Here is a 17997-nt window from a genome sequence, read left to right as displayed (position 1 = left end):
ATAAAGTTATCCTTCCACTGCTGAAACGTGAGATTGAACCAGGGACCTAACGTTCTTCCAAATGAGCTGTTTCAGCAGTTCAGTTTGTGTCTGTTGCTGCACTTTACTCCAATGGTATCCAAAGTCATTGGATCTCAATGTGCATTGTACAGCCAGACAATGTTACCACATCAATATGAACCAAAATCTCTGGGGAATGATTGCAACACCATGTTAAGTGACTGGTCTGTGCATTTATCAGTGTTGTTATGGTGACCTACAAACCATGTGCAAACACAGACCATGAGGCAGGGGATGGGCCAAACTGATTTATTATAAATCTCTGATGGAAGCGCAGAGGGCCAGGGGTTGCCAGCAGGCAAGAACAAAGCCAGATGTGGAGGCTGAACTGATGGCTGAGAGCCTGAAGATGCGAGGGAGAGGTTAGTGAGCTGGCTGCTGAGAAAGACACTGAAGCCAGAGCAGAGGAGGCTGCAAAACACTAAAGACAGGATGGCCCTGGGAATCTATCCAAACATTTAGCAAAAGTGACAAGAGGCATGGTCACAAAAACACCAACCTGGCAGAGTGGAAACATCAGTTCTGAGGATATGTAGTGGTCTCATTTGAAGAACTGGCTGCAGCTGGTGAGGTTCTGCTTTGACCCCAACACACCTCTTTCAACAACTACAAAACGAGCAGACACATCCCTACAGAGAAAAGGAGAAAGGGAAAGAGAAAGAGAGAGACCTCTGAAAGTGATAGCAGGTCAGCCTGACCCAGAATTAGATGCTGAGGGTGAGTCACTGGCTCAATGTCTTGTACGGCTGCTCTGGGACTTCCCTGCACTTCCATATGAGTACACAGAGAGCAGCAGCAAGTCTCCCCTTCAGTGGCAACAGGTATTAATTATGCTGGACACAGAATGAAAAGAAGGAGCTTATAAACAGCCTAATTCTCTTCCAATGATGTGCTCTCCATGAGACAGCAAATTAGGCCTGACTTTTCTGCTTCCTGAATTGCTGCTGTGTTTAATTCATTTCATTTCCACCAACTACAATTTGCAAAATATTTTTACCAATAACTATCATTACTACTAAAATGAGGAAAAAAGAGTTTGAACATGGCTTTAAATGTTATCAATTGTCTCCAGTTTCTAAAAGTACATTATAACGCACTTATCTGCTTACAACACCATGATACATTATTTGTTAAATATAACTATATACTACTGTTGAATGTAAAATGGGGTTACTTAGATCTCCGTGTGTCCTTTTTTTCAGAAATGTGGCCCAGCTGTTCTCCTGATTTCTTATTTTGGCACACTTGTTTGAATGTCTTGGAACGACTCCACAGTGAGTTTTATGCTCTCTGACCTACTCTAATGCCCTACTTGGCACCGAGAGCCCATATGCACACTTCAACCAACCTGTTTGAAGTCCCTCACTCATTTCCACACCCCTCTCCCCTTACTCTTCCTCCTCTGGTGCCCAGAGCACTTTAATTTCTAACAGGTGAGGAAGCTTTAATACTTTAACAAGATCACAGAGAGAAACCACGCCCCCTACCCCAGAGCTCATGCAGACCTGAGATCTGTTTACTAATCCAAAGTTTTGCCTTTTACTACTGAAGATAGCTCGAGGTGGTCCTGTGTCAGCCAGTACAATTCATGAACAGAACAAAGGGGAAACATTACTGAACATTTCCATGTTCATATTCTCCAGGTGTGTGTGTGTGTGTGTGTGTGTGTGTGTGTGTGTGTGTGTGTGTGTGTGTGTGTGTGTGTGTGTGTGTGTTCACGTGTATGCCAGTGTTGTTTTGTCACATGTTGGACACTGATCTCCCTGAAAATCCCTTAAGTGGCTCTTTTTGCTCAACAGTGGTTGACATTATAACTTAGCACGTCACCCTAACCTTCACCATCACAGGTGAATGCCTCTGACCCTTACTGCAACTTAACCCTGATTCTAACTTTTACCCTCAGTGGTGTGGTTGTTAACATGCAAAAGATCCTGAGAGCAGAAGGCGACACAAGCTAGTTTACTTCTAGTTCTGATCCCGAGGATACTGTGGCGACCACTTTGGAAACAAGGAAGTGTTTGGAAAAACAAGTGTTTGAGACAAAAATCAAGCGTAGTACTGCGATATTTGCATGTATCTATACAGGAACACTGAATTTGGATATTTTAATAAATTAAAATACTCTCGGAATACAATAAAAAATCTCATGCAGCACCATCCTGAGACAACGTTAGCTGAGTAAACCTACATTAAATTAACTCAAACAACAAACCATCCCACACTGGATACAAGCAGCTTGACAAAACCTAATTCCTAATTCAGAGCAAGCTAATGGCTCAGTCACAGGAGGAAAAATAGAACGGCGACCTCCTTCAATCAACCAAAAATAAATAAATAAATATTGGCTGCCTGGTGATTGCAATATTTTTTTTTTTTACATTACTGCTGCAACCTGTGGTGACTATTCATTTCAGATTTATTTATATAATGCCAAATCACGACTCCAATCACCTCCAAGCATTTTACGGTACATTGTAAGCCAAAGACCCTACAATAATACAGAGGAAACCCCAACAATCAGATCTTAGCAACACTTAGCAACAGTGAGGACTAACTTGAATTTCAGTGTAGAACATCTGACCAATGTTGTTCATTAATGCTACTTTAATATACCTGTTCCGTATTAGTATGCTGCGCATGCACGCAGTGAGACGGGGCAAGAGAGAAGGGACCCGCCCCCTGGAATGTAATGACTAACGTGTAATGGTTGCTTTGTTTCGAAGTAAATGATGCTCGATGATATTCACGAACCCTGAGTCATTATTAAACGACAAACATGGTGTCAGAAGTGGGATTTATAGTGTCTATGTCAATTCCATTCACATAGAACATTTCTTCATCGCTGCCGTGCGCCTGCATTTCAATATGGTTTACGGGTCTCTTTTTGAATTGCCGTGTTTGTGATGACTTGCAGCATTTCTGGAAATGATTCCATTTTTGGCACTTATGGCATTGCTGGCCATATGCTGGGCATTTGTCCCTTTTTGCCTCGTGGCTGCCCCCGCAGTTGTTACAGTTTGTGATTGCGTGAGCGAGCCTATGTTCTGGATACGTTGGCCACGTCTTCACAAGCGAGGGCTTGAAGCCTGACCCAGCAAAGGCCAAAGCAATTGAAGAGATGCCCACACCTGAAAACGTCACAGCTCTCCAACGCTTCTTAGGGATGATTAATTACCTAGGAAAGTTCATTCCTAATTTCAGCGAGCTTTCAGCCCCACTTCGGGAGCTAACGTGCAAAGACGTACAGTGGTGTTGGCTCAAGCAGCATCAAGATGCATTCAATGCTTTAAAACGAAGCCTGACCAGTCCTCCTACCCTCAGATACTACGACGTAAAGAAACCTGTCACGTTAACGTGTGACGCATCGCAGTATGGACTCGGGGCTGCATGCCTCCAAGAAGGCGCCCCGATTGCCTACTCATCTCGTACTCTGACACAGACAGAAACGCGCTATGCGCAGATTGAGAAGGAGCTTCTTGCAGTCGTATTTGGTTGTTCCAAGTTTAATGATTACATCTATGGGAAACAAATCCAAATTGAAACTGATCATCAGCCATTAGTCACCATCTTGAACAAGCCAATACATTCAGCTCCAGCCAGACTGCAACGCATGATGCTTAGGCTGCAAAAGTACAACTTTCAGATAGTGTACAAAAAAGGCTCGCAGATGTACCTCGCCGACACTTTATCCCGTGCTCCCACAACCTCGACGGATCAGAACAGTGATGAAACAGCTGACTACGAGATCATGTCGATCCAGCAAATCTCTTCTTACAGGCTGATGCAGCTAAAGGAACACACTGCCTCAGATCCAGAGCTACAGAAACTGAGCACTGTCATAATGAGAGGATGGCCTTGCAGACAAACTCAGCTGCCCACAGAACTTCGTCAATACCACCCATATCGAGACGAACTCACTCTAGAAGATGGCATTGTCATGAAAGGGCTGAAAACAGTGATTCCCAAATCTTTGCAAAAAGATTATATCGTCATCCTCCACAGAGGGCACCCAGGCATGGAAGCTACTAAACGCAGGGCCCGTGGCATTGTGTTTTGGCCCACAATGACAGCAGATATTGAGCAAGAAACAGCTGCGTGTCCAGTGTGCAACAGCACAAGGCCACATCAACAGAAGGAGCCGTTAAAGCTACATCCAGTGCCGGACATACCCTGGTCAACCGTCGCCACCGACATCTTCGAGTGGAACGGTCAACATCACCTGGTTGTAGTCGACTCTTACTCAGGTTGGTTCGAAGTAGACCTGCTTCCAGACCTAACTGCCAACACTGTCATCACAAAGCTCAAAAGACACTTTTCTGTCCATGGCAGCCCGCACAAAGTAATATCAGACAACGGCACTCAGTTCACCAGCCAACGCTTTGCAGACTTTGCTTCAGCATGGGACTTTGTTCATGTGACAAGTAGCCCAGAATACCCGCAGGCCAATGGATTGGCTGAACGTGCGGTTCGCAGTGCAAAGCAATTGATGGAAAGATCAAAGAGAGATGGAACGGATGTCTTCCTTAACCTACTCAATCTCCGCAACGTGCCACGTGACAACACACTAGGTTCCCCAGCTGAAAGGCTGATGTCAAGACAGACGCGCACGACCCTACCCGTGTGTAGACGTCTGCTCGTTCCCAGCCCCAAAAGCAACAAAACAGTTAAAACAAACCTACTTCACAAGCGCCAGGCACAAAAGAGATACTATGACAAGTCCAGCAGACCCCTCCGCCCCCTCATGCCAGGTGAGGTTGTGCGGATGCAAACGCGTCAAGGACATGACTCCTTAGGAACCATCAAGGAAGCCTGCGAAGAGCCCAGATCGTACATCGTCCAGTCAGGAGCTGGAGAGTACAGGCGAAACCGCAGACATATCCTCCCAGTCTCTGAACCGCCACCACCACACGGAGATTCCCGTGATGATTACACCGCAGCCCAACCACTGACTCCCCACAGCACATCCAAGAACCCGTGACACACACCGACGAACAAACACATAGCCACACGCAACACTTCACACAAGCCCCAGTCCAGTCCCCCTGTCGCCCGGCACGTGATGCTTACATCACACGATATGGGAGAGTCTGCAAACCGAACCCCAAGTATGAACACTAAGGCATAAGAGATGGACTGTAACACGAAAGAAAAAAAAAAAAAAGTGGACAGTACACATGATGTGATGTCAGCAAAGTTAAATGCTCACCGTGTCCTTACCAATGACACAGTTCAAGGTGTGAAGTAATTCGTTAATGTTTAGGCTAGAATGTTATGATATGGACATGTTGTTAATGTGTTATTGCTAAAGGTGTTGTTAGCAGCTTATACAGCCATAAGCTAAAGAGAGGGGATGTAGAACATCTGACCAATGTTGTTCATTAATGCTACTTTAATATACCTGTTCCGTATTAGTATGCTGCGCATGCACGCAGTGAGACGGGGCAAGAGAGAAGGGACCCGCCCCCTGGAATGTAATGACTAACGTGTAATGGTTGCTTTGTTTCGAAGTAAATGATGCTCGATGATATTCACGAACCCTGAGTCATTATTAAACGCCAAACATTCAGTAAAAGAAACCTCAGGCAGAAGTAGACTAGTCTGAGGGTCGACTAAATGGTTTCCCATTATTATTACTGTATTATCAGAAACAAATTACATGTAATTGCCAACTTGACCCCATTCAATCGCAGACTGATAGCAAACTGACTCCCTCTTATGGCGGGCTTTAGTAACAGTGCTGGCATGCTTGGAAACAAAAAAGTGAAGTGAGATAACTATCTTATTTGATAAAGAGACGATGACAAAGTTTAACTCTGAGGACATAATTTGCAGTTTAACAATAAGGTGATGGATCCTTTAAATATGTTATTGCAGTACTCGGTATATGGCGAAATGTTATAAATGTCAATGATATCGTATCTTAGGGTGTTTGGTGACTCCCACCTATATAAAAAGCAATGAGGTCCTCGGTTTTTCTCCTTATGGTGACAAAGGCCGATGTGGCATCGGGTGAACTGAGCCTCATTTAGATGACTAGACGAGTGTTTACACACACCTAGACTGATACGGGGAGATTTATAGATCACGTCACATGTGCACGTGGGGTTTTGAGACTGTCTTCGGGCTGCCAGCTTCTACCCAGATCCACAAATGTAAGCAGCATTCACGTACTAACAGAAAACTGGGACATTTGGGCTTTCTGTGGAATTCCCAAATTTAAGATTACAGACGCCATATAGGAGCCTAGATGTAGTCATTCTACATCACCTGGATTAAATCTATATTTAAAAATGAGCAAGAGTTATCCTATACTCGCTTCAGAGAAGGAGCTCTAACTGACCGTTTTACATCAGAAGAACATCCAGCAAGTAGTGCAGGTTATTTAAACCATATATTAACTTTCACAGGCTATTACTCGTTTTCTAGTCGAGGGATGATATATGAAAAACACATGAAGCTCAGATGTCCCAGTTCTCCACCCTCACTTGAAAGCAGCTTACATTTGGCAGCTTAAAAATTGTCTCCAAAATCCACGTGCACATGTGACGGGATCTGTGCGTGTCACCGGGGATTTATACTTATGTGTAGGGATGTCGTAACCCCTTCCCCCGAATCCTACGACGTCACCAGACGTGCACCAGCTTACTGGAAATGTAAGTACAGGTGGCGTCGAAGGAGCTGGCAGCTGCTGTGATTGGACTGTGGATCCCTGCTATGCATTTCCGGCGGCTACCTGTTCGCCGCAGTTTTTGAATTTATCACCGAGAATAATAATAATCATCATCACCTCAGTATAAAGACTCACAAACCTTGGATAAGTGAAGGAAAAAGGATGGATGGAGATGTTAGGGAGATAGTTTCGGCAATCAGTATGGATGTGATGAAATATACAAAGAAGTGGCAGGGGGCCGGGGGAGGGGTGGCGAGGGACAAAAAATTAGCCCCAGGGGGAGACAAAAAAGCAGCTGACCACTACAAAGAGTGGGGACCCAAGAGGGGGAAAGCCCCGGCATTTAAATTGTTTCCATCGTGGCTGACACCGCATATAAAACACCGGGACAGACGATAAGGTAATTACAGGGAACACCACGCAAAAGCTGGCAACTACGTCGGTCAGTTACGTAGCTTACGTCGTCAGCTGTACAAAGGTTCACCGCAGAAGTGATGATTAGACTTCTGCGATCAACAGGCGATTCGTGCACGGCTATTTAACGAGCTGTAAGTGAGCGAAAAGAACATCGCAAGTATTTGTAGACATTTGTGCGCGCTGGAAGTTGAAAATAAAAAGCTAAAATAGCAGATTTGTGAAGTTTAAATTATTACTATTTATTCACATTGAATCTCTTTAGATTAATCTGTATTTGTGTTTCGATTGGAGCAGGTATTTGCCAGGGCTTACAATTTACGCACAAGTGGTTGTACACTAATCTTGGTTCAGACTTGTGGGTCGGCAGCTGATCCGTGGGATCCAGACGGGACGGGAGGAAAAACCAGAACAAGGCAAAGCAGGAATTTCTAGAGTTTCTTAAGGAAAAAATGACTAAACCTAATTACTCCGGCACCTATCATATGGTGGAGCAGGAGAATGTGGACGCCTACCTGACAGGTTTAGGTACCAGTCTTTATGCAGCATATTTTATAGTATTATTACCATCAAATGTTTAACGGGTAAAACCCTCTCATTTAACATTCATCTTTCATGCGTTTATCTTTAAATAATTGTTTATATGTTGACTGATTCATAATCTTCAGTGTCTGGTTTAGTGATGTGGACTATCTACATTTCCAGCAGCACATTAGTGTAATGAAATCACCACCTTTGACCCACTTACACCCTCACAAGTGTGTGTGTTCACTCCACCTGCAGTGTCTGAGGTAGAAAAGATCCCCCCATAAGTGTGGCTTACAAAATCTTTCCCTCTTTTCTCCCAGATGTTAATGTTGCTTTGAGGAAGATCGTGTGTATGTTGAAGCCCACTAAAGAGATCATCCATGACCCAGAGACAGGAGCCATGAAAATCAACACAATCACTACCTTCAAGGATTTCAGCATGGATTTTAATATTGGAAAAGAATTTACTGAGGACCTGAGGATAGTGGATGGCCGTACCTGTCAGGTGTGTGTTGTGTTTTTTCCAAAGTTTGCTTTGAAGGTTAGGTACTTGAGTAAAGTCTGTACACTTCCCGCTGGGATTATTCCATAACCACTCGTTGCTGTTTAAAAACCCAGAATAAGAAACATTCAGCTCCTTCCCAAGTAACCATTCAATGATGGGCTATGATGATATTCTTCAGCTGAATGCTAAACAGAGACGACTCATATCCCAGATTTATGAACTTATCAGTAACCTTAATCCGTGCTCCACTGACCGTCTGAGACTGGGACACTGACTTGGGGATAACTTTAACTGATGAGCCCTGGAACTCTGTCCTAAACTTGGTGCGCTAATCATCTGTCTTTGCTGGTGCAAAGTGTTCACTTAACTAATGCTAGATTAGTAAGGATTTATCCCAATGTTGACCCGAAATGTCCTCGGTGAGAGTCCAGACAGCAGATCTGACACACATGTGTTGGTTGTGCCCGGGATTGCCCTCCTTATGGTGAGGAATTTTTAAAGCATTTGGTGAAATGTTTAAAATGTAATGTGACCCTGAGGCGGGGTTTGTGCACATTTGCCAGCCAGGACTCGTGTTATTGTGGCTTTTACCACTTTGCTTGTAAAATGCTTGAGTTTTCAGAAGTGGGAAGTGTGTCATGGCCCAAACAGAGGAGGTTCCTCTGTTGTATTGATTTGATTTATTGATTTACTGATGCTCATCAGTCTGGAGAGGTTATAAAACCATCCTTAAAGAGTTTGTCTCGACAACAGTGACAGTGTTCAGGTTACTGAGTCTAACATCAGCAGAACATTAAACGGCGATAGAGTCCATCGTAGCAGCGCAAACTCGACCTGCAGATTGCTAAAGATCTCACTGGAAAACCAGAAGGCTGTTTGAACTCGAATTCATGTATAGATGATGCTGAAGTAGAACTTTTTTTTTTTAGTATGAAATAAGAAGTCTTGTGTTTGGACAAAGGAAATGGCGATGGTGGCGTCATGTTTTGGATCGGTTTTTGTGCATTTAGTCTTAAACAACTGGATGAATTCTGAATTACACCAGAAAAGTCTCAAGGAGGTGACAGGACCCCTGTCCGTGGATTAAATCTCAGGAGGAAATGGATCATAAAACAAAAACATCACCCCAAATTCACAAGTTGTTCCACCAAAGTGATGTTAAGGAGATCAAAGATGTTTTGGGAAGTCAAAGCCCAAACTATTATCTTTAAATGTTCTTTTTTTTTTAGTTATTGCTGTCTACAGGGTGTCACATGATACAAAAGATGCAAAGATACAAAAATATTGGATCATTTTTTATCAGGTCCAACTAATATATTCATGTAATTTTTAAACAAATATCTAAAATCTGATGTTTTTGGTCACATCTTTGAAAAAATGAAGTATATTTTAAAGGCTCCATGACCTTTCACGCATCACTGTATTAGTCTCCCCCCCCCTCCCTTTTTTTGCTTTGCATAAAGCTTCTTGTCTCTTTGTGTGGCTGAGTGTTGTGTGAGCTACTTTACATGCTAATGTTTCACACTAACGGCATCTCTGTGGTTACACAGACTACAGTAGATTGGGACGGAGACAAGCTGGTTTGTGTACAGCGAGGCGAGAAAGAGGGACGAGGCTGGACGCACTGGCTGGAGGGCGACAAGCTGCATTTGGTAAGGATGTACGAGGGGAAGAAGAGGCCAGTGCAGAGAGAAAGCAAGGAAGAGGGAAGAAGGAAAATGAAAGCTTAAAGGGAAGTGATGGAGAAATTGATATGCTAAATGAGGGAGGGTATTCAAATAAGGCAGGTTTTAGAAGTTATTCATTGGCTAATTCTGTTACTGTCTTTGTGAGAAAAGGTTTTTATTAAGAGGTCTGTGGAGTTTGTATGTGCCTAAAAGGGGAAAGTCCATCACCTAACAAAGGAGTACACACAAACTGAATGCACAAGTGCTACAGAAGCTCAGAGGCACATTTGTTCTAGAACAGTTTAAACTCATAGCTTATCTTTCATTGCTGGTTACGTTTTCAAACGGTCAGCATTCTCCCACTAAAAAGCTCTCACAAATTTAGAGAAAGTGTTGCCGATGCTAAACTCAATATGCTGGGGAATACCAGCGACGGTTTCAGAGGTTACACAAAGGGAACAGTGAGGGACTAATGAAGAGGTGGAGGAGGAAAGTGGGAGCGGGCTGAAAAGACCTGATGAATAGATGTGAAAGAGTGGAAGACGGATTATGAGGTCAAAGCATGAGCTGGTGAGGGGGGTGTTCTGGACAGAATCCCAAATGTTCTTGTTGCTTCTCACCATTCATTTACACCCTCTCACCTCATGTTTTTTTTCCCTCTTCTTCTCCGTCTCTTCTCTGCAGGAAATGAGAGTTCAAGGCGTCGCAGCAAAGCAAGTCTTCAAGAAGGCTGAATGAAGTCACTGAAAATGTTTTACAGTCAATAGTCTCATTTTAAAGGTAGCCGGTACGAGAGTCGTGTATATAGCATTATTTATTAACAATATATTTGAAGTACAACAGCAAAACTGAATATTTGTGGAAAAAAACATTGTTCTGAGAGAAGAGAGTTGTAGAGCTTTTGTAAAGGTCTTTCCCTATGTTGCACAATCTTATAAAGAAGTGATGCATCTGTCATGTTTCTTATTTTAAATGATAAGGTGTGTGTGTGTGTGTGTGTGTGTGTGTGTGTGTGTGTGTGTGTGTGTGTGTGCGCGCGCGTACGTGCGTATGTGTGTGCGTGCGTGCGTGTTGCTGCATCTTCATATCTAAAGTGATTTTTATGCATTATTGCACTGGAACCCTGAACTTCTACAGAAATTACCAAATGGAAGTGCATGTGAAAACTGTCTGGAACAGTCGGATCGGACGCTAGCTGATCTTTAACCTCCGGCTTCCTGGTTCAAAGTCCGCGTGATGTCACATTGCGCCCGTGTGACAGTAGAACACCTAAATATGCATTCACTGCCAGTGAGTGGGCGTCATGCATCCTGCCTCCTGCACTCGCTTTCAGCATTGCAAAGGCTGAAGAGGGGAAACTGGCGAGTACACGCTCGCGCTCAGCAGAGTGACCATGCTCTCTGCTCAGCTGCACTCAATCAAGATGCCAGAGGAGGGCTGAGAGTCAGTAGTGTGTGAATGTATGAGTGATGAACTGAAAGGTTGCAAGAAGGCATCTGAATTAATTCAATGACTGCAGGTGCTATTTTATGTAAAATTTATTACAGAAAACATCAAAATTGCCATAAAGTGACTGCAAGCACAAAACTGAAAGGATCATACATCTTCAGCTTTTAAATACATCATGTCCTCCAAATGTTAGAGACGTATCTGATTACATTTTATTTTTTCCCTTTAAAATGTCCAATTTTAGAACATGTTTCTTTTATTAGCATGAAGACAACGTCTGTTGTGTTTGTTATAACCATTACTACATCACCTGTTTCCAAACTTCAGTGTTTTTGCTAGGGTGACCAGACGTCCCTTTTTTTTGTGGGACGCCGCAGCAGTTTTATGACATCTCCCACATACAGAAGCAAAGTCCCACATTTACACGGCACTTTCCTAAACTCTGTTTTGTTTTTTGTTATTTTTTAGCCTTCCCTGAGTTTAAAGAACGCAGGGAAGGCTTTTTATTATATTTAACTGGAGGTTAGCAAGAAGTCACCAAAAAGTTAGCAGCTTGTTTAATCTGATGGAATCTACCACAAAGAAAATGATTTGGCAGTTTATACTGAGAAATACAATTTTTGTCTCTTTAGATAAAATTATACTTCAATTTCTCAGATGGGGAAATATGGCACGAAGTGACACAGTGCATGTGTGTTATAATTGACTAGAAAAATCGTATTTTTTTTTAGATATAGCTAATATAAGAACATGAATCATGAATACAGGGTTAAATAAGGACTACTGCATAACAGGTTAAGTTAGTTGGCCTTTACATGCTAGACTCATGTCTGATTTATTGTAATTTTTTTTTTAAGTTGGGCATCTGGTCACCCTAATCATAATTCTGATGATCACACAAGCCTAAGATGTAATATTTCCTTCAGTTGATTTGCTTGTTAAGGTCAGTTCTCCATTAGTAGTTTAACGTTTGGCACCTGCGCCATTTCTTCATCTTTTTTCCTCGAATATAAAAAGTACAGCATAAAAAAGTAAAAGCAAATAACTTATATTTTTCAATTGTTTCCTTTTTTAATGTTTTGTATAATTAAAACTACACACTAGAAAATTACACTTAAAAAAAATCACATTTATTTTAATTAATATCTAGAGACTCATTACCTCAAAATAAAATGCTTCTGTTCTGGGGGATACATTAAGGCTGAGACTGTTGGATTTTTATAATGTCACGTAGGTTGCATTTGTCAAGTCTTTCCATACTTAACAAGCTTGTAAACAATTTTAAGACAATTTTAACAGAAACATAGAAAAGCAAACAAACATAAAAATAATATGCTCAGAAAAAAATTGCTAGCACCTTTAGACAAACGTGTCTGCTAAATAAATTTTTTCCCTACTTGAAAGGATGATGCTTCTCTTTTCTCTCTTCCAGCTCAATCAGCTGTAACTGTTCAAACTTCTTTTATCTGAGAAGCTGCTTACAATGATGCTTTCAGACTTTCTCTTTCACTGTTAGCTGTCATTTCAGTGTTTAACTCAAATAACTTAAACCTCTTATTTTTAAAGCTTAAATTACAAATAAACTTGCAAACACCCTCACCATATGGTCCACATATGGTTAAGTGTCTACCAAAGGTCATCTGCTCATGTCACAGCTGTTCCTCCACCCCTGACTTCTTCCTGGATGATGGAGGGGCTGGAAGAAAGGATGGCACAGAGCGGAGGAAAGAGAAATACGCTTTGAGGGCTCGTACTCCAGCATCCTCTCTAGGAGATCGAAAAAATGGTGGTGTTCTCTCCCGTGTGATAACAAGTATTCCTGTAAAACAAGGAGAGAGACATTATATTCAAATGGTGGGCACCGAGCAGATAATGCTTATCTGTGGTCCGCCTGCCCACGGCTCACCCTTAACGGCTTGCATTTGGATTTGACGTAGCGTCCGGCTTTGGAGCACTCGTTCCAGTCTAGATGTCCACGGTGGAAATACTTCTGCTTTCTGAGAATCAAAATGAAGAGTCGTCAGATCAAAGTGTTTCAGAGTTTGTGACAATGAGAGGGTGCACGAGCGGGATACCTGCTCCTCTGAATCATCCTCTGAGGAATCGGTCCCTGTACTCTCTCTATCATAGCAAGATGCTCCTTGTTGTCATGAGTCTGTAAGTGGACACAAGAGGAAGTAAAGACCATGACAAATAAAAAGACAAAGTTCGTCTTACTTTTATGTCGAATGTGTGACCTGGAAGAGTGTGAACCCTTTGTAGTATTCAAACAGGATGCAGCCGATACTCCACACATCACACGGTTGACTCCAACCCAACTCTGTGGAAGAAGGAATAGCTTTGTTACCAACTGGACTGGGCAGGTCCTGGATACTCCCCGAGCTAAAATGACATTTCTTACCAAGTATGACCTCTGGGGCTCGGTAGTGACGAGTAGAGATGATGACAGAGTGGTGTTCGTGGTCAAAGGTGGCGCTGCCGAAGTCGACGAGCCGCACCGTGGTGTCGTTTACCCGCCTTTCATTGCACTTCTAAATGGGCGACAGGTGGAAACACTGTAAACCCTCCCAACTTCGCTCATTTAAAGTATAATCTTTGTATTTTCCTGCTATTGATGATGCTTTGATAAAAAATGATAAAGAGCATTAGGCTTGCGCTAATGTGATGAAAATAACAAAAAGTTATGAACAATTTTACAATACTGCAACACGGTAGGACAAAACAAGAACGAGTCTATCAGATTAGAAAAACAGCAACAACAAAAACGCTACTATCGGCTGTTTCCATGTGGACAAGGGGTCACTGTAGCTGGTAGCTCTGCATGTTTGATTTGGTTGCGTTTTACAGCAGATGCCCTTCGTGACACAACCCCACCAGCAGATAAACCCCCTTAATCTCCCACTTCTTTTTTGGTTGGATTAAACTAATTAGATTAAACATCTCAATCAACTAACTGAATCAATGTCTCACAACGTCTCATTTAACCCAGTTAACCTTAAAAAACGCTTGGTGGATTTAACTAATTCCAAGAAAGTCAACAAGCTTGTTCTCCCTTTTTTGCTAAATGCAACACTGTGTCTCCACTTTGGTCTTGTCTGTTCACAGGACATTGGTCCAGAAGCCATGTGATTTGTTCCGATGCAAACCAAGCCATGGTGCCGTCATAAAGTTTAATAAGCTTGGACATCCTGATTTAACAGGAAGCAGTAAGGGTGTATTTAGTTTTCGTTTTTATGTGGCTGTGAAAAACGAAGAAAAAGTGGAGATTCCCATAAATAAAAATTCAGCAATATGTCTCAGAGCTGCCACATATTTTCCTGCAAAGGTCAACAAACAAGCTGCAGCCTTCCTGGATAAATATGAGATTATAAAAAGCATACATGTGGGTGTCTGATTTCTGCTGAAACAAATTTGCACCCAAATGAAAAGCTGCATTTTTCTGCCATCATTAATCCCCGCTTTTTCTACCATCCCCTGAAGCCCTCAGCCATCACGCCTGCAGCCATTTCTGACCTTCTCGGCGTTGTATATGAGGGAGTAGTCCGAGTTGACGAAGAGGATGTTCTCAGGCTTCAGGTCAGTGTGAGTCAGCTTGTTGTCATGGAGAACTGCAGAGGAAACGGGAGAGAAGTTCAGATGAGGAAGTTCATCATGAGCAGACACCTCAAATGTGGTTGATTGTAGACAGCTGGATGTGACAGATTTACAGCAGCGAATTAAATGTTAGTAGATAGGATATTACAAAGATTATATATCAGAAACCCGAATGAAGCCTGTCTGATGAAGTGTTGGTTTAATTAAAGCAGAGGGACTCTTTGATGGTGTGATGCGTTCCAGCTGAGGAGTAACCTCCATGGCCAAAAACTGAACCCGAGGTGAAGCTGCCAAAAACTACAGCTTCTCTAATGGCCACTTGAGGCCAGTTCCAAAAGCAAGTCAATCCCCATGACCCCATGTGTTAAGACACATGTTTACAGTACAAAAAAACCTTCGGCTTCTGTGGATAGTTTCCACTTTCATAACAATGCTATGGAGCTGACCTTTTTGTAATAACTCATCCACTTGGATACTAGAGTTAAGGATGTTGCTGCTTTGATTGGCAGGTCTCCCAACACATGCAGCTGGAGCCGAGTGGCATTTGAGTTTTTAAAAAAGCTTTTAAACAGAGAAATTTAATATTATTACATCCTGTGTGGTACAGCCCAGCTTCAGGTTTAGTTTGCAATATCTGTGCATTGCACGTGCATCTAAAAATGTGATACCTCTTGTCTCCAAAAAACGAAAAACAAAAACATTTCAATGACCAAAAAAGTAGCATTAAACTAATGTAAACCAATGTGTGAAGTCACAGTGGATGAACCCATCTTCTATAAAATCTGTGGTTGCAGCTCATCTTTTGTGCTGTTTATGTTTAAATACTTAGGAGTGCATGCTCTGCTTTTATTTTGGAGAATCGTAGCCCGTGGTTTACAGCATCCTGTCTCATTCTGAAGTTAATTTGCCAGCATGATATCAAGCAAATGATACCATGTTATGGCTACATAACAAATGGTTGTACTGAATATGAAATTAATATTTGATATGACTAAATTATAAATAGCAGACTTGTCTGAGATTTGCAAATGATTGCGTTCGGTTATTGACTAGAATTAATCACTGAATGATATCAATCATCGTGAATGAAATCAATCACTCACTGCCCTAACTGCTCTTGCGTCTTGCTCTAATTTGCCGTGTTTAATCTGCTTAGTCTCATCCCTGGCATTGATGCAGAGGTGCAGCAGAAAAGGGAAAGTGGTGCTGCACACTCTGTATGATGCATATTGGACTCACAGCTGACAGCGTGGCAGATCTGCTGGGCCATGTGTCGGATCTGGTTAATTGGATACGGCAGGAAGTTGTTTGATTTCAAGAAGTCAAATGTGCTGAGAGACAGCAGCTCAAAGGAGATGCACACATGGCCGTAGTAGTTAAACCAGTTGAGCATCTGCACGCAGTTACTGATGAGGAAGAGAAACAGAGGGTGAAACATAAAGCACATGAAACGGGTAACAGCGTTTCAATCACAGACTCACTGTTTGTTGTGCGGATCCTTCTCACTGATCTTCTCCAGGACGTTGATTTCCAATTTGGCTGCTTCTCTGTATTTGTCCTGGTTCTTAATGATCTTCAATGCAATTTGATTTCCTCCTCTGTTTTTAAACACTGTTTTAAAAAAAAAAATACCCCCCCCCCCCCCCCCCACCCCACCCCCGCACACACTGCACATTGATTCAACTTGAAACTTCTGATGAAAAACCTACCTGCTGTGGTCCACACACTGAACCACTTTCCCAAAGGTCCCCTCACCTAAAGTGTCGACTATCTCATCTGCAAGACAGATAAAGATCAGCTTAATGACGGAGCACCGTAACGAGGCTGCTTACTCTTCCTACATCTGTGCTGCAACCTACATCTGTCTTCAAGGACGTCACCACTTTTGTAGATCAGGTGACCATTTTCAGAGTCCCTCTCACTGTCATTTGCAGCCCGGTCGCTTCTTCTCTGCAAACAAAGTCAGCCACATTCATGACAAGGTGGAGCAAAAGATCAAAAAAACATCAACCCGCTTCTGTCACACCCCACCTAAAAACACACCGAGTAACATCTGACCTCTGGGTCTGTAAGGAGAAAGGTCACCAGCTGGACATACCCGTGCACTCAAGCTTGCATGGTTACAGAAGCTCACACAGCTTTGTGTACGTCCTCCTGCTGAGGCTGTCCTAATGCAGCCATGATTAATGCATTAAGGTCGATCTCAAAGACCTGAGCCTGCCCTAAAGGGGGCTCATAAGAAAATGCCAGATGACTCTCTTTGGAGGAGCTGAGGCTCTATTTCCATCCACATTCTGAGACTGTTATTAATATCAGAAGCTCAGCATGTGAGTAACTGACACTTAGCGCAGGACATGGGCCACTGACATACATAAACACAACCAATCTGCACATTCATTGTTAGAAAGCTGGTGATCTTTAAGAGATCAACACATAGTGCAGCTGGTTAAAAGTAAATCACACAGACTTAGAAAGAGACACAAAAACATGTTCAAAGAATGCAGATACTCACAGAAAGGCAGAGGCAAATACAGTCCAGAAAACCCTTAAACAGAGAATGCAGCTCTGTCTTTCCCATTGCACAGCAGTGCAGATCTACTCAGAGAAAAGACGAGCCTGAGTGGAAGAGAGGCGGATGGAGGGATGCTGCACGGGAGGTGAAGGCGAGATGCAGGTGAGGTAGCGGCAGGAACAAAAGGCGATGAGGAGATGTGGAGAGGAAAAGCGCCAAGGTCAGCACGATAAATAGTCAAGTAGCAGCACGGGAACAAACTGAAGGACGAGGAGTTGTGAAAAAATAAAAAATAGCCTGCAGTGTTGTCAGCTGAAACCAGAAGTGAAAGGAAGACACGATGCCGAAGCTTCACCATGAAAGTGACAAAAGAAGAAAGAATATCTTAGGGAGAATAGAGAAAAAGTAAAAGGCAAACACTGAAAGTAAGCGAACACGACAGCTGAAGCAGACAAACACAAAAAGTGAGGAACAGACGGACAGATAGGAGGGCGAGCTGAGACAGACGCTAAGAATAAACTTTGGTCACAACCCCCTGAGAAAGTTTTCAGATGAGAATCAAGATGTGGGCACAGGGGCTGAGTGGATCCAGTTTCAC

The 17997-nt window shown here is 42.7% G+C and overlaps 2 protein-coding genes across 8 annotated transcripts; one reads left to right on the top strand and one right to left on the bottom strand.

The window, feature by feature from the left end:
* Positions 1-6573: 6573 nt before the first annotated feature.
* LOC146659166 (retinol-binding protein 1-like) lies at positions 6574-10797 on the top strand. 7 transcript variants are annotated; one of them, XM_085423070.1, is made up of 5 exons: positions 7001-7130; positions 7442-7672; positions 7993-8177; positions 9728-9829; positions 10529-10797. In XM_085423070.1, exons 2-5 carry the CDS (start codon positions 7597-7599, stop codon positions 10580-10582), a joined length of 417 nt encoding a protein of 138 aa, XP_085279196.1. In that variant the 5' UTR covers positions 7001-7130; positions 7442-7596; the 3' UTR covers positions 10583-10797. The 7 variants fall into 7 exon arrangements, with proteins under 7 accessions (XP_085279199.1, XP_085279196.1, XP_085279197.1 ...); XM_085423071.1 differs by having other exon boundaries at positions 7063-7130; positions 7499-7672; XM_085423074.1 differs by lacking the exon at positions 7001-7130 and adding an exon at positions 7137-7278 and having other exon boundaries at positions 7442-7666.
* Positions 10798-10874: 77 nt separating this feature from the next.
* clk2b (CDC-like kinase 2b) lies at positions 10875-17994 on the bottom strand. The gene is made up of 11 exons (XM_085423066.1): positions 17400-17994; positions 16747-16837; positions 16597-16663; positions 16369-16485; positions 16127-16293; positions 14807-14901; positions 13695-13824; positions 13531-13613; positions 13369-13448; positions 13200-13290; positions 10875-13112 (listed from the first exon to the last, which is right to left on the bottom strand). Exons 1-11 carry the CDS (start codon positions 17463-17465, stop codon positions 12930-12932), a joined length of 1170 nt encoding a protein of 389 aa, XP_085279192.1. The 5' UTR covers positions 17466-17994; the 3' UTR covers positions 10875-12929.
* Positions 17995-17997: the final 3 nt, after the last annotated feature.

Source organism: Rhamphochromis longiceps, linkage group LG11 (assembly GCF_057381845.1).
Source record: "Rhamphochromis longiceps isolate RC_006_pf linkage group LG11, R_longiceps_female_GT1.1, whole genome shotgun sequence".
In the NCBI taxonomy this organism is placed as follows: domain Eukaryota; kingdom Metazoa; phylum Chordata; class Actinopteri; order Cichliformes; family Cichlidae; genus Rhamphochromis; species Rhamphochromis longiceps.
Note: the sequence above shows the minus strand (reverse complement) of the source record. Positions and strands in the feature narration are given on the sequence as shown.

Coding starts and splice junctions, on each gene's coding strand:
- clk2b (XM_085423066.1), bottom strand. CDS start 17,465: ATGGGAAAGACAGAGCTGCATTCTCTGTTTAAGGGTTTTCTGGACTGT. Junction 16,294..16,368: donor AAGGATCCGCACAACAAACA/GTGAGTCTGTGA, acceptor CTTCCTCATCAG/TAACTGCGTGCAGATGCTCA. Junction 13,113..13,199: donor CCAAATGCAAGCCGTTAAGG/GTGAGCCGTGGG, acceptor CTTGTTTTACAG/GAATACTTGTTATCACACGG.
- LOC146659166 (XM_085423070.1), top strand. CDS start 7,597: ATGACTAAACCTAATTACTCCGGCACCTATCATATGGTGGAGCAGGAG. Junction 8,178..9,727: donor TGGATGGCCGTACCTGTCAG/GTGTGTGTTGTG, acceptor GTGGTTACACAG/ACTACAGTAGATTGGGACGG. Junction 9,830..10,528: donor AGGGCGACAAGCTGCATTTG/GTAAGGATGTAC, acceptor TCTTCTCTGCAG/GAAATGAGAGTTCAAGGCGT.